At 40.5% G+C, this 14,657-nt stretch overlaps 1 protein-coding gene across 25 annotated transcripts in view; it reads left to right on the top strand.

Annotated features, from left to right (window-relative positions):
• The window catches only part of RORA (RAR related orphan receptor A), a 672,136-nt gene that overhangs the window by 123,049 nt on the left and 534,430 nt on the right, over positions 1–14,657 (top strand). For 23 of the 25 annotated variants that reach the window (XM_054687750.1, XM_054687796.1, XM_054687795.1 and 20 more), the window contains one exon: positions 8,783–8,836. The exons of the other annotated variants lie outside the window; for them this stretch is intronic. In XM_054687750.1, coding sequence (XP_054543725.1) covers positions 8,783–8,836 — 54 coding nt within the window. The remainder of the gene's footprint in view (positions 1–8,782; positions 8,837–14,657) is intronic. 25 annotated transcript variants of the gene reach the window in all.

The raw sequence follows: 14,657 nt of genomic DNA, 5'->3' as shown, positions 1-14,657 counted from the left end.
AAGAAAGGTTTACAAACTAGCTCAAAAATATGGAACTGCATCTAAGAGCTGGTAGTAAAATAAGTAATCACTTTAATTGATCCATTAATACATTTCAGTGTTGCTTTTTTTTTAAGTGCTTTCCTGTTATATGAGAATTTGAAGACATTGTTTAAATGAATTGGTGGCTTCATTTCTGATCTCAGAGTATGTAAGGTCTTCAAGGGTATAGTCTTGAAGGGTATAGTCTTAGAATAGTACTGGATTATAGTTGATATTTTTTTCTTCTAGTTAGGAGAAGGATGGTAATAAACCTGTAATTGGTTTATAAGGGATCTTGGGCAAATGGAGCCAAGAAGGCAGAGAGGGAAGCACATGGGCTTTCTAATTTAATCTGCTATACCTACCACCTGTGGAAGTGTAGGTGTGTTATTCAGTTGCATGGACTGCAGGTTTATTTGTTAAATGAGGATAAAACAGCTCACCGTTTATAGTTGTTGCGATGTTTAGAAATAGTCTATAAAGAACATCGCCCAGCTCATTTCCTGTTGTGTGATGGACATGTTGCCCCTGATTCTGTGAAACAGAGAAAAATATGTACCTTCCTTCCAGTTGTCCCTTTTGTGCTGTGACCTTGTTGTGGCATGGTCTCTGGTCATAAATAGTGTATAAGAGTTTGGAGACTGACTTTAGATGGGAATTCAAATATGACTTTACTATTACTACCCTGACTTCTGCCATTTACTTGTTTTCTGTATTACTTTTCTTCTCTGTACAGTGGGTTCATGAAAATACCTGATTGGGTTATTGTTGGGACTGAGAGAAACTGTTTTAAGCCGTTTATATGGACTCATTGCAGCATTAGGGACTCAGTAGATTCTAGTTATGATCAGCTACTAATGCATTACCCAGTGGTTGCTTTGTTAGTAGGAAGTGGGTACCAGCTCTTCCCTGGACAAGAGGACCCGCTCTCTTCCCTGCAGACAAGATTGCAGTTCACTATTACTGAGAATGTGACACAGCCACTAGGTAAAGGGCAGAAGTGGGGGCCCTCACTGGACCCGTCCCTGGGGCGAGGGAGGAAGGGTAGGTTTAGTGTCAGTGGTATTTAAGGAAAGAAGAGATTTCTTTGGATGGAAGGAAATGGGAGGTTTCAAAGAAACTGAGCATTTGTTACAGGGACCTACCAGCACGGAGAAGTAACAAAGCACACTTTTGAAGAAGAGCTTCCTTTGGAAAATCTGCATCTTTCTCAGATAGACTCAGAGAGAAATATTTAGAGAAGGCACATAGTTGGTAGTAGGCTTTTTGTTTGCAGGCATCCCTTTTCTAGTTCCTGTAGCCAGCGCTGCTGACACAGAGGAGGCGGTAACTTTATATGAAGTGGACCTGGCAGTAGGCAACAAACATTTCATGCCTCTCCAAATCCAAAACTCTTTCCAGGTAACTGTAGTCAAGACTGAAGGGAAAGGATTCAGACCTCTTAGGATGTAACAGTTTTCCAAGGACATGGATGTGGAAAGGTAGTAAATAGCAAATGACTGAATGTGGAATTCTTGAATTTCCTTAAATAGCATCTTTGTTCTTCATTAGGAATCTGAGTCTGTGAGGTCATCCACAACATGACATCCTTCTGAAATATTTTCTGTTTGTTTTCCTGCCTCTCAATAATGCCCCCCACCCCCATTACCACCACCACTTTAAAAATGTGTTCCCATTGATCACACCTGGTATCATCAACAACTAACGATTGCTTCAACTGCTCATACTATCCCAAGCTGTTCTTGAAGATCTTGTTTTACTTAGCAGTGCCCTATGCCTGCTGCTGCTGCAGCAGCATTTTTGCCATTTAAGACATTTTCTCAACAAAATCTGTTTTAGAGTTTTCCTCGCTGCTCCATGCTGAATTACAGTCACAGTCAACGGCCCACTTGTGTGCAGTTCAAGAAGCAATTAAGAGCTCTTTTCTTCAAACAAGCAAGGGGAGGGGGTAGAGCAAAAAAAGATGTTTATTTTGATGATTCCTCTGCATAGCCTAACAGTTCACAGATCTTTGATACCATGAGTCCCCCACATTTAAACCCGTTTCTGTAAAGACTTTCTACAGCCACATCTGCCTGTCAGAGCAACTTGATGGCAGTCAAGGGCTCACATGTCAGGAGGTCAGAGCAGCCCAGGCTGATCTTAGCACCATGGTCATGCCAGCTGCACGATGCTCCCTGGACGATCATGGTGTCATTGAAAATTAGAAAGCACAAACTTTGGAAACCTCCCAGGGAACTTTGCAGTCCCCATTGTAAGCCTTTTGTTTTATTCCAGGGGATTTATTATAATCGGAATAGGGTACTCTTATCTTTCTTTGTGTGTCTGTGTGCATTGTTCTATCTTTAGCTTATGTGTTCCTAGAGGGCAGGGATTTTTATCTTGTACCACAGTGGATTTAAGACACAGCTGAGCACAGAAGCTGCTTAAATATTTTTCTTCAGATGATCAGCAGATGCCCTCCTTGATGTTTACTCAGTGTCTGCTACGTATGGAGCAGCAAGTTGGGCTCTGAGACAAGACAGTTTGATATGTGTCTGTGGTTCTCAAAGTCTGGTGCCCTCAACCGGCAGCATCAGCAGCACTTGGGAATGTGTTTAAAATGCGCATTTTTTACCCCAACTCTCAGAAACTTTGGGGTCAGGCCCAGCAGTTTGTGCTCTAACATCCTTCCAGATGATTCTGATGAGTGCTTATGGTTGGGAGGCACTGGTGTACACTCCTCATGGCTCCCTACACTTCATTGACTTTTTTAAGTGGAGGTGCACTTGCAAAATTAGAGACGAGAGGACGGAGTGAAACTCCGTCCTCAAAGTGAGGAAAAGTGAGGAAAAGCTTTGTCACTGCCCTCTGGCTCCCTCCATAGAACCCCCTCATATGGATGTCTCAAGGCTGTCCAGCACTTCAAAGAGCCCAATAGTTGTACAAGATAATATGAATGTGATACTGGACTTTTTTTTTTTTTTTTTTTTTTTTTTGGCCTGGAAGAGCATATCTTTTGTCTTCTCTACCAAATATGTATCGTAGGCAGAGAAGGACACTGATTCTTGCCCAAAATCCAAGCAGCTGTGGTGTGATGAAACGTTTAAACAATAAAGACTCGGGTCAAGGCACAGCTCTGCTGTGGTAGCATTGGGACTCTGGGAAAATCCATTAACCTCACTAACTCAGATAGACCTGAGTTTCCCCATCTCAAAACTGGAGCTAATTGCATGTGCCCTATCTGTTTCACAGGACGTTCTGCTCAATTGAGATAGGGGTCAAGATGGGATTTTGTCCTAACTCCAAGTACTCAGTTCTTCACTCAGTTTCCTGCATGAAGGTGTCCTACCAACAGTCACAGCTCAATGACAGCCAAGTACTTTGTTAATGTGTTAACCTGATGCATTCACGTACACTCAAGTGTATGTGAAGTATATGTGGGCGCAGGTATACACATGCCATGGAGTTTCTCTGATAAGGGGTGATAGAACACAAAACAAAGTCACGTCAACTGAAATGAGCCCTCCTGTCTCCACCATGTGAGCAGACCCTCTTCCCAGTTACCCTACCAGCCTAGGCACGAATAGCTGGAACCCTAAACACAACCAAGTCTAGAATATGGTTACCACACAGAGACAGGAATCTGACAAGTACAAAAAGTACAAAAAGAAGCTATACTTAGAAGTCTGTGGGAAAGGACAGCAGTCCTGCCCATTCTGATCATGGTCCAGCCATGGGCAGGTGTTATCCTGTGTGCTGAGCATGTCCCCCTCCCTGGAGAGGAGCTGGCAAGGTATGGAGCGTGGAGATGCAGGTCTGAAGCAAATCCCTGCAGGACTCCCCTCAAATTGTAGAGTGCTCAAACTCTTCTACTTTCAGGATAGACATCCTCCTTCCCGACAGCTCGCCCACTGGGAAAGCATGGGAGAAGTCCTTCCTTCCTTAGCACCTGAGAGCTCACTCTGAAAATGCTATGATATATACATGTGTGATTTTATATTACTTCATTACTTCCTATTCTCAGAATAGAGGTGTGCCCTAAGGACCCATGGTGTACTGGGCAGGGGTGGGACTCACATGGGTAGCAAGCTAGCTCAGCTTGGTTGGGCCCATGGTGCTGATGCTACTCAGCAGGACTACCTCATCTTCCCAATCCAAGGGAATGGGCAGAATGGAAGATAATGTAGGAAGGCTGAGATCAAGAGGAAATATGAAGGAGCCATCAAATAGAATGAAACACACTTTGAAACAAAGTGGGAGGGAGACTGTACCTGAATGCCTCAAACACTGGCTGGTATTTGTGACTTACTTTTTGAATGGATAGGTTTACTGGGTTAAAAGTAGTAGGGTTAGAACCTACTTTGGCCTAACCTGGCAGCATCTCTGAAGTGATGGGACCTGGGTATGTCTTGGCACTGCCCTGCATCCCCCGCTGACCCTCAGATCTGAGTTTAACTCAAGGCTATGTGTGTCTATGCCTGTTCCCCACAGCTGCTTTTCTGCTTAAACTGAACTTCTGCCACCTGCTAGGTCTGGAGCTTGTCCTGCACCCCAGCATACTTGAGCAAGTTCTGGAAATTCCTCTCATGATGGCCACACTCTAGCCATATTCCTTCATTGCTGTTTGTTTTCCCATTTCTTGTTGCCTGAAGGCACTATGCTAGCACTCAACCAAGAGTGACCATTAGCTGGAGAAGCCCATCAGTTCTATCATATGGGAGTCTAGGATTTTGAGTAGAGTGACTACATAAGGTTGTGCAAGTTGTGTACTAAACAACTGGTGGCACAAGGGGTTAGGACACAGTCTGTGAAGCTGTTTGCAGCCTCTGCAGCACGAGTTCAATCCGCGGCCGGCCAGGGAGCAACCCACATGGTGCAGCAGACCTCTTCTGGCTTGTCTGCTGCTCCCCGCAGCAGTGTACTTTGGTCAATCTGCCTGTTCTGTTTCCCACTCTGTCTCCGGAGGGTCCTCTCACCCCCTGCACCTCTGGCCTGTACCCCAGCTCTTGTATTCATAAATAAAATCTTGGGAAAAAAAAACTAGTGGTAAGGGTGCCTGCTACATGTTGCTCTATGTGTATACTGTGTACACACACCTAGCAGTCCTGCGTGGGTAAGATCTGAGTTTATCATACTTTGCATATTGTAACTTACTTAGACTGACAAACTCAACTTTGTTCAGCTCCATGGCTCCTTGCAAGGATCTGCTCTTGGAGTAAAAAACAGGTTAGGATAGATTGCATTTTTAAAATCAACAACTAAGTTTGGATAGAGGTATAAAGAAAACTATAACCTCCTCCCCCACCCTGATCACTACTAAAAATTATTGATCACATATTACATGGCAGGTACTGTGCTATGCAACTTACAAACATGGTTGAGGAGTACCCCAAAACTTTCTAACTACAATTCGACAGGAATGTCTCTTCTTCTTGAATCTGAAGTGACATGTCACACAGTGACAAAATCTATTAAATCTTCCTTGGCAGCTTCCTTCAAGGTGACCTTGAAGGACAGATATACTCTTTTGCCTGATTCCATAGGACATTGAGGTCTGATGAATGATTTGTGGGGCTTCCATACTTTCTCAGCTCATGATGTCTCTGTTTCAATAACTTTTTCACCCCCTAGACTAAGAAGAATAGCTAGTGTTTGTTAGTTTTAAAGTACTTAGTAGTCATCTCTGCTGTGTCTAATGTATGTTACCCTGATTTCCTGTGAGTTTGTTGCGACTCACAGCTTGGGAAGTGTGGCCTTATCCTCTTCTGAGACAAAAAAGATGGAGCTTAGAACAGTGACACACATGAGTGTAGGAGTCTACCACTTTCATGACACTTTCCCCTGGAATAGTATAGTAAACGAAGAGTATTTTTCCCATTTCTTTGTGAAAGAAGGTAATTTGGAGGAAGGGAATTAGTAGATGTGGTCTGTTTCTTTACAGGCATTTCAATAACACAATCAGTTTCAGGCCAAATGACAGAACTGGTAATCTGCAGAAGTGCCATCTATAGTTTAGTTTAGAAGAAGTAGATTCTACCTGGAATGACAACAGTTGTTCACACCTCACACCTATTTCTGTCTGTATAATTCAGTGGACCTTCAACTATTTCAGGATGGAATCTGATATAGAGAAGGTATTCAGTGTGTGCTTTTCCATTACATAATGCCTTTATGGATAACTTGCAGATGCTTTTAATTCCTCAGATGGTTTCCCCAATGGACATCACTGCTATCATTCTACTGTCTTGATTTTTAAGGCTTGTAGACAAAGAGTAGCATAAATGCATCCAACACTTCATCTGAGATTGCATTTAAAGGTGCAGGTTTACCCTTTCAAGCATTCCCAAGGAGGAATAAGATCAAAGTGTATTGCTGTGATTGGGGGGAGAGGTCCTTGTGGAATTTTCCTTGCTCCTGATGATAATAGAAAAGCCACAGTTGTGATTTGTACCTAGGCTCGGTTCTGTGGTCTGCGTGGTTCTAGAGTTGGAAGCCATTGGAGCCATAGTAGAATCCCACTTTTTTTTTTTTTAAAGATTTATTTATTTATGTATACAAGAGCTGGGGTATAGGCCAGAGATGCAGCGGGCGGGGTGGCAGGGGTGGGAGAGAGGATTCACTAGAGACAGAGTGGGGAGCAGAACAGGCAGTCTGACTGAAATACACTGCTGAGGGGAGCAGCAGGTGAGACAGGAGAGGTCTGCTGCACCTTGTGGGATTTTCCCTGGCTGGCCGGGGATTGAACTCGTGCTACAGAGGCTGTGGATTGCTTCATAGTGCTGTGCTTAACCCTTTGCGCCACCAGGGAGGCAGGCCCGAATCCCACATTTTTTGGTTAAGCTCAGTTTGAGTGGTTAGACAAAGCTTTGGTGGTAAGAAATTAAATGATATCTTTTATTCATTGAAAAGAATCACTTGACTTTACGGAAAATGAATGAGTCTGATACCATTTAATTAAGCAATGAATTCAGAGATGGTTGGCATTTGCATTGGGAAAACAGTGAGGAAATTCAGTAACTCCAACAAACCCAGCAGGGTTTTTATTTTTCTTTTAAAGTAGATGATTCTGGCCTACCTGTCTCTAATCTAAAATAGGTGAAGTATAATCAAATTGATGCAGAAAGTTGCTTGAGAAGGTAACATGCCCACTTACTCTTTAATATTTACCTTACTTTAGTATTTTCTTTTTTCATTTTTTTTAAAAAGATTTATTTATTATTTATACAAGCACTGGGTACAGTCCAAAGGCACGGGAGGGTGAGAGGATTCACCCAAGATAGAGCAGGGAGCAGAACAGGCAGAAGGACCAAAATACACTGCTGAGGGGAGCAGCGGGGGAGACAGGAAAGGCCTGCCGCGCCATGTGGGAATCTCCCTGGTCAGCCAGGAATTGAACAGGCACTGCAGCGGCTGTGGACAGCTTCATAGCACTGCGTTCAACCGCTGCGCCACCAGAGAGGCTCTATTTACATCACTTTAGGTCAGACACCTGAGGAGATGAGAATTTCAGTTCTGGGGTTTTCTTGACTCTCTATAAAACCATTTTTCTAATATCCCCTACACCAGTATCATTGGAATTCATCTGGGTTGAGGCAAGTCACAGTCCAGAATATAAGCAGTGACACTGTTGCTAGACAGTTCATGCCATTTGAGAAATTGGAGCCACTCAGCAGTGTCTGATGATACTGCAAGGAGGTAGGCCTTTAATATCCCCTCCAACCCTAGGAGCAGCCATCCTGTTGAGATGTGAGCTGTTAATAATCCACAGGGTCATTGAATGTCTTGGTTTTAAATAAAACAGGAACAGTAAGGAAGCTTGTTGTGACTAATAGTACACCTGCTCACTGCCCTCTACCTTGCCTCGCAATCAAACAAAAACCCTTTAGCTTATGAATCTCAACTAGATGCTCTGAGGAGCTGTTACAGCACAGAAGAGACCACTTGCAAGTCTCTGCCAGTTGTACTTCAGAGAAGATACTCCTACTCTAGCTCAGCTTTTCTGCAATGGGTTAAGAAAAGATGCATTTGATGTGGGTGAAAAATGGCTAGAAAACCCTGCCTTTATTAAAAAAAAACCCTTTCTCCTTCTGCCATAAAATCATGTGGATTTGCCAAAACCTAAATTCCTGAACTCGTTTTTTTCTAGAACTCCAATGTTATGGAAACACAACATTATTCTAACACTTTTACTATCTGAGTTCTTTACATAGCCGGACTCATTAAATCCTCAAAACAATATCAGAGCCAATGAGGCACTATTATTGGGGTCCTTTGTCCTCCACAGAGTCGCAAGTAGGCCCAAATGAAAGGCACAAACCCTGCTCCAGAAGAGAACATGGATTCATTTGTTGACAAGGATATGTTTATTGCTTCATATAATGTTTCCCAGAGCAGAGCTAGATAGAAATTTATAAGATAGAAATTTATAAGAAAACAAAAATGGTGTAGCTGATGGTAACTTTTTGTTCGCTAAAATGTGCAGAGAATAGACCTCCAACTTACATAAAAATTAATTTGGTTTTTTCTAAGCTGTAGTACTTTTGTAAGGGTTAGGCCTTTTATTAGAGTAGATTTATTGAAAGTCGTATTCAGTGTGTAGTCCTTGGGACAGGTGATTTCTCCATTTAGCATGTGAAGTTCAAATCCTTTCACTCAACTGATTCTTAGAGAAACATGGAATATGAAAATGTGAGTGATTTTGCTCCCTTTTCTCTGGATATTTTCCCATGTTCTAAATTCATAACATAAAAACCTAAACTTACTATTGTATTTCTTGTAGGCTTATCAATGCCAATGTCCATTGAGAGGATTGAGAGAAGGGGGCATGATGCAGGTAATGATATATTTTCATAAAAAGAAAGAAATGGAAATGTTTTTGGCTTTCTTTCAATAACATGTAATTTGTAATGTTCTTCCCCTCATTTGCAATCCTGTCCATGTATAAACAGTAATTTGTTCTTATAAGCACGTACTGTAGTTAGAATTCTGTCGGGAGCAATTGGTATTCTTTATCTGTGACATCATGAGCATTTAAAAAACAATAATTATATATATATCCTCTGGGTAAAAAAAAAAAATAGTAAAAAGAATTAGAGCCTCTGTCTAGAAACTACTTGTTATTGCTCTGTCTCTGTGTCTTGCCCTTCACCCTATCAGTATGCCATTTCTGTAGTGTAAATGGCCCCAAGTTCTTCAAAACCTAGTGCAGATGTTACCTTACTGCAAAGTTCAAAAAATGCTGTTCCTCTTAGGAGAACAGCATTTAGTGACAGTATTTCTTTGCATGTGAAGTAACTTGTTGCTCTTGTTAACCTTCTTCCAATTCTGAAATCCAAAGTATAAGCCTAGATTCCTTTTCTTGACATTATGCCTTGTGGGTTGTGTTATTTTATTTATTTTTGAGTTATTGAATCCAAGGATGCACCAGTGGAATCAAGGTTTGTATATCTTTAAATCATTTCAATCAGAGAGAAATAATTCACCCTGTGGTACTGGTTAGTGCTGTGATCTGCAAGTATACATATTTGCATAAAAAGGATCAATATATCAAAGACACTTCAATTTCATAAAATCTGAAATTACAGAGTGGCATTTCAACAGATGAGACCATCAGATTACTAATAGGACATGCAGAGGAGCACAGCAGCATAGTAACTGAATGTTTAAATGCTGTTTATGTTCTTAAAATCAAATATATACCCATTTTTTGTAACTTGGGATGTAGTTCCCATTGGAATGATGCTTTGCTTACTCAGGCTCCCTCCTAATTTATGAAAACCTATGTTAGGCATAATGTAGCAATTTTTTTTTGATAGCACAGAATTAACAATAGGTATCAGATAATCCTTGATTTTAGTCCAAATTGTAGAAATTCCTAATTATCTGGCATAGGCCAGTCACTCTCCAGCTTCATTTTACTTATAGTAAATGCACATATTGAAACCCAGTGTTAGGTAGAAAGTAGACATTCAGTAAATGCTTGTTGAATGAATGAACCAATGAATAGCATATCATTTCTGTTGGAAATAATCCATCCAAAGGATGAAGGGCTCCTACCACACCTGCAGTTTTATGGTGGAGATTTCAGGTCAAATCTACAGAAATGGAGCCTTCCATGGCCATTTATATGACTTTGGGGTCTCCTCTCACCTGGTCACAGGATGTCTGGTTGAAGTAACTTCAGATTCAAGGGCAAGGTTTCATGAACATCTTTACAGGCTGTGCAGATTGAAGGGGTTTGGTGGCCATATGTATGTGTGATTCGTGACCAAATGAGATTTTTGTAACTCAGGGTTGTTATATATGCTTCTATTTTGTGAAATGGAACAAGGAACAGAAAATACTTTTTATTGGAAAATGTATTAAATATAACCACATTTTGATTGGCCCAGAGGAATTAGGTTGATGCATTTAAAATAATGAGGAGAAAAAATAAACAGGTTTTAAAAAAATTAAATGCACAGGGTTATTTCCAGAAGGGAGTAAAAAGATACAAGATATTACAGACTTTGAGGAGGTTGTGTTCCAATTTTGGGAATGGACTTTGGGTTTATTTTAACATGACCCCAGCTTTTCTAATTATAGTCAGTTGTTCTTGAACAGATATGGGTAGTAGCAATTTTAAATCTATCTTCGATTTCAGTAGGCTTGCATTCTGAAAATCCCTAAAATTTAAGAGGATCTTTTTTGTTGGTTTTTTTTTTTTTTTTCCTTAAGCAGTTGCTGTTTTTTGAGCTCCAAGGGCTGACAGCTGTTCTAGTTTTGCTTGGGGACTTTTTCACAATGTGGATTAATCAATGTTATGAACTGGGTCCATGGGGTTTTGGGAATGTAATTGGTTTCAGATGACACTTTGCTAGTCAATCTGTGAAACAGCCGAATGTTGACACAGCTGAACAATTCCAGCTGTTTCCACTCGCCCCTTCCTCTTTCCCTGGACGCTACATCCTTTGCCTTTATTTTTGTCTGCCCTCTCTCATTGTGACTTTGCTAAACTAATTTGTTATCCTTTCTGAAATTTCTTTTTGCTTTTCTCTCCATTGGGATACCACTGCTCCCCTTTTATTATATTCTCCACCCAATTTTATTTTGCAACTTTTTTTTCCTGGCTTGAAAAATTCTTAAGGAAATAATAGTTATACCATTTAAGTTCCAACTTACTTGTGGCAATCTCCTAGTCTGTTTATTTAAGGGCATGTAACAACAAATTTAGGTTTTACACAAGTGCTCAGATTCTGGGACTGCTTGGTTTCATTACTGCTTGATTAACCTTTTTATATTTTTTTAATTATCAGAGGCATCCATTGACTTAAACAATGCAAGCCATTTGCTTCTTTTAATACATAGCCACGTTTGCTACTGTATATCCCCCTGAAACATCAAGTGAAAGAAATTTCAGGTGTCAGTGTTGCTGCTATAAAGATATATGATTAGAAGGGAGGAATCAAGAAAAGATTGACCCTGAGTTACGTGCAGCATATTAAGAGTTTATATACTGTCAGGGGAATGGCTTGTAAATTGCTTTCAGTAGTTTTTCATTATCAGACTAATTTCTCTTTGTTTTTTCAAGAGTACTTGTTTCTCCATTTGTCAATGGAGGGATAAGTTTAACTACTTGTATGCTCAGTAAACTGTTGCTGTTTTACTGGGTAGCAGCCTGCAGATCTAGAGCTACATGAGTTAAAACAAGGAATAGCACTCCACAGATAGATACATGTGTGAATGTGGTTATTACCAATAGCTGAGACCCCTGATAGGGCAAAATAAGCCCCTTTTTCCAAGAATTGTTTGCATCAACTGCTGATGGTTCAGATTCATAATGTACTTACTTATTGTGACTTGCTCGTGTAGACCTAGATACACAGCACAGTTAATATTCTGAAGTCAAAGGAAGTCTAAGATGTCAGCGAATATGGGACAATTGAATAATGAGAATTTGGCAAATAAATACAATTGACATAATGCATATTTCCAGATACTTTTGCGTGCTACAATTCTTAATGAATATGATATCAGAAAAAATAGTCTCAGAGATGGAGACTGTCTCAGACAGGGAAAACAATGGATAGATATATAATGTCATTTCTTTGAACGGATGGAGATGTGTGAACTGGTTAGGGCTAATCTAGTTTAACGCTTTTGTATAATCTTGGGTGTAGAAACTTCTGGATCTTTCTAACAGCAAAATTGTAAGTCATAGTCCATGTACACTGGGAAAAAAAAAAGAATCAGAGAGTATCTATATAAACAGAGATTATGGAAAAAATGACTCTAAATTGCATTTGGAGGTGAGTAACCAGAATAATAGGTGATAATCCCATAAATGGGTTTACAAATCATTGTAGACTGTCTGCAAAGACTGACCAAAATGTGTCTGTGGTGAAAAAGGCAGAGCAAATAATTGGGTATAATCATGAAGAGTGCTGGAATGAAAATCAAAAGCATGACTCAGGCCATCCGTAATATAATCTTCTTCACATGTTCCTTAATGAGATGCCAAAAGCTAAGATGAACTAAGGCCTATCCAACCCACTTTTTTCCCCCTGTCTTATTAACTATATTTATGGTATGTGGATCTAGAAGAAGAAAATTTGGGCTTTTTGGACTTGAGAAACCACATTTTCATTTCTTGGTTCTTAAGAGATCAGAACATTCTTGAAAGGATGTTCTGTATCCCTGAGGAATATGCCTTCTGTTCTCACAGTTGTATGGTTCCTAAACTGCCCAGATCCTGATCATTTCTTCCTTGAGGGGAAAAAATAATAGGCAAAACCAGTTTCCCTAGTGACACTTTAAATTCATAGTAATGGCAACCTCACGTTTTGTTCTGAAGTGTCATTAGGGCTAAAGAACATGTTATGCGTACTGCTGTCCATTTCTGGTTCCACAGTGCCTGTCTGTCACTGTGCAGTCATTAATCTTTGTTAAAAGCTGATGGACAATGGGTGAACATGGGCAGGTATGTTGAACTTGAATGTAGATGAGTCCAAGTAAACTTCTGCACAAGGAGTCCTTACATAGCTACAAAACACTAGTAGCAACTTTGTCAGCTAAGCAGGCACAAGTGAAAGCCTTGATTCCTCTTATCAAAGAGGAGCAATGATTCAAGCATTGACTCTCCACTAGGACACTTCACCAAACTGCATCCACTCTTGAATGAAATAGCAGCCTTGATAGAGAAATTCCCTGCTTTTTGGATAGAGCAAAGAAGTCATTGGAGAAAAGGACACTAAACCAGAGTCTTGCATGAAGGAAGTGGATTATGTCATGAAAACAAAGTCTTGGTAGACCCTTGTAATGTTCTGAGATCCCCATTGTCTCCTGCTTTTACAATCAAACTTTTACCAGCCAGAGATTACACTGGATTTCTTCATGCAAATGCATGTAGTAACTAAGATCAAATAACCTGCTAGAGGTGGAACTATTCCAGCATCTACAGCTGTCCCATAATCTTCCACCAGCCTCCAAGGTAGACATCATTGATCTCTGAATCTACTCATTCATTTAAGATATTTTCAAGGTATTTTCCTTGTGTTAATCCCCTTAATTGTCCTCATGGAGCTTATAGCAAATAGAAGCATTGATCAGTAAGCAGAACATATGGAAAATGACTTGCATTTATTACTGCAAAGTTGAGGAAGATGATGCCATGAGCTTTCTAGAATAAAAAGGTTTGAATTTGGTCAGGCAAGGCTTTCTTGAGCAAATAGCAATGGAGCACAGATCATGAGTAGTGAGCCAGGCTTCTCAGAGGGAGTAGAGGAGGTAAAGTTTATCAACTTTAGTATCTACCTATAAGGATCTTACTGTTTTCATGCATTATGATACCTGCTACCTGAGGCTTGAAGGTAGGGATATTACGTTGTCTTCTAGGAGCGAAAGCAACAGCATATCCTGGGGGGGAGGGACTGCCTTCAAAGAAGCCTGCTTGGAAGAAGTGACATTTGAGCTGAGCTTTGAATGGTAACACTACTGTCAATTTGTGAAACATCTTGGAACTACTTAATTACTTTGGACTCAGATTCTCCATACCTGATGGAGTGGTTATTTTTCAGTCTGCATGGGGAGATGAGAAGGACTGAATAACTGGCTCAGGGCAAGCAATGAGGTAGCATTAGGTGTAAGAGGACAAGGGCTGGGCTGGGGAGCTTGGGAAATGCTTATTGCTCTCCAGTTGGCTTACATCTTAGAAATCTAAAATTCCACTTTTGTGCGAGGAATAGGGGTGGGGGCATTGTGCATTTGTTGTTCTTACTACCTGATTGGGGGAAGTTTGAAAGTCTCAATTCAGGTAATGGTGGTTGATTAGCCATCTGCATGGTCTCCTCAAACCAGTCCATGATGAATGTCAGAGAGTGTTTATCACAGTGCAGACCTGTGACATCAGGAATTTGGGGAGACTGTTAAAATAGTACATTCTAGACCTGAAGAATTGGTATGGAAAGGGTAGGGTTTGCATTTTTAACAAACACCCTAGGTGACTCTCATGCACTGTGAAGTTTGCACTAGGATTTAGGCTATGTTGGAGTATCAGATTATAGCCCTGGAATAGGAAGATATAGCTCATTTAACTAGTTTACTATAAAGCCAGTAAGAATGAGCAAGGTAACTGTATCCTTTGTTTTACAAGTATTGCAAAAATAAAGAGCAATGCA

Source organism: Talpa occidentalis, unplaced genomic scaffold (genome assembly GCF_014898055.3).
Source record: "Talpa occidentalis isolate TD23 unplaced genomic scaffold, MPIMG_talOcc4v2.1 talOcc4.11, whole genome shotgun sequence".
Taxonomy (NCBI): Eukaryota; Metazoa; Chordata; class Mammalia; order Eulipotyphla; family Talpidae; genus Talpa; species Talpa occidentalis.
This window is presented reverse-complemented; position numbering and strand designations above follow the sequence as displayed.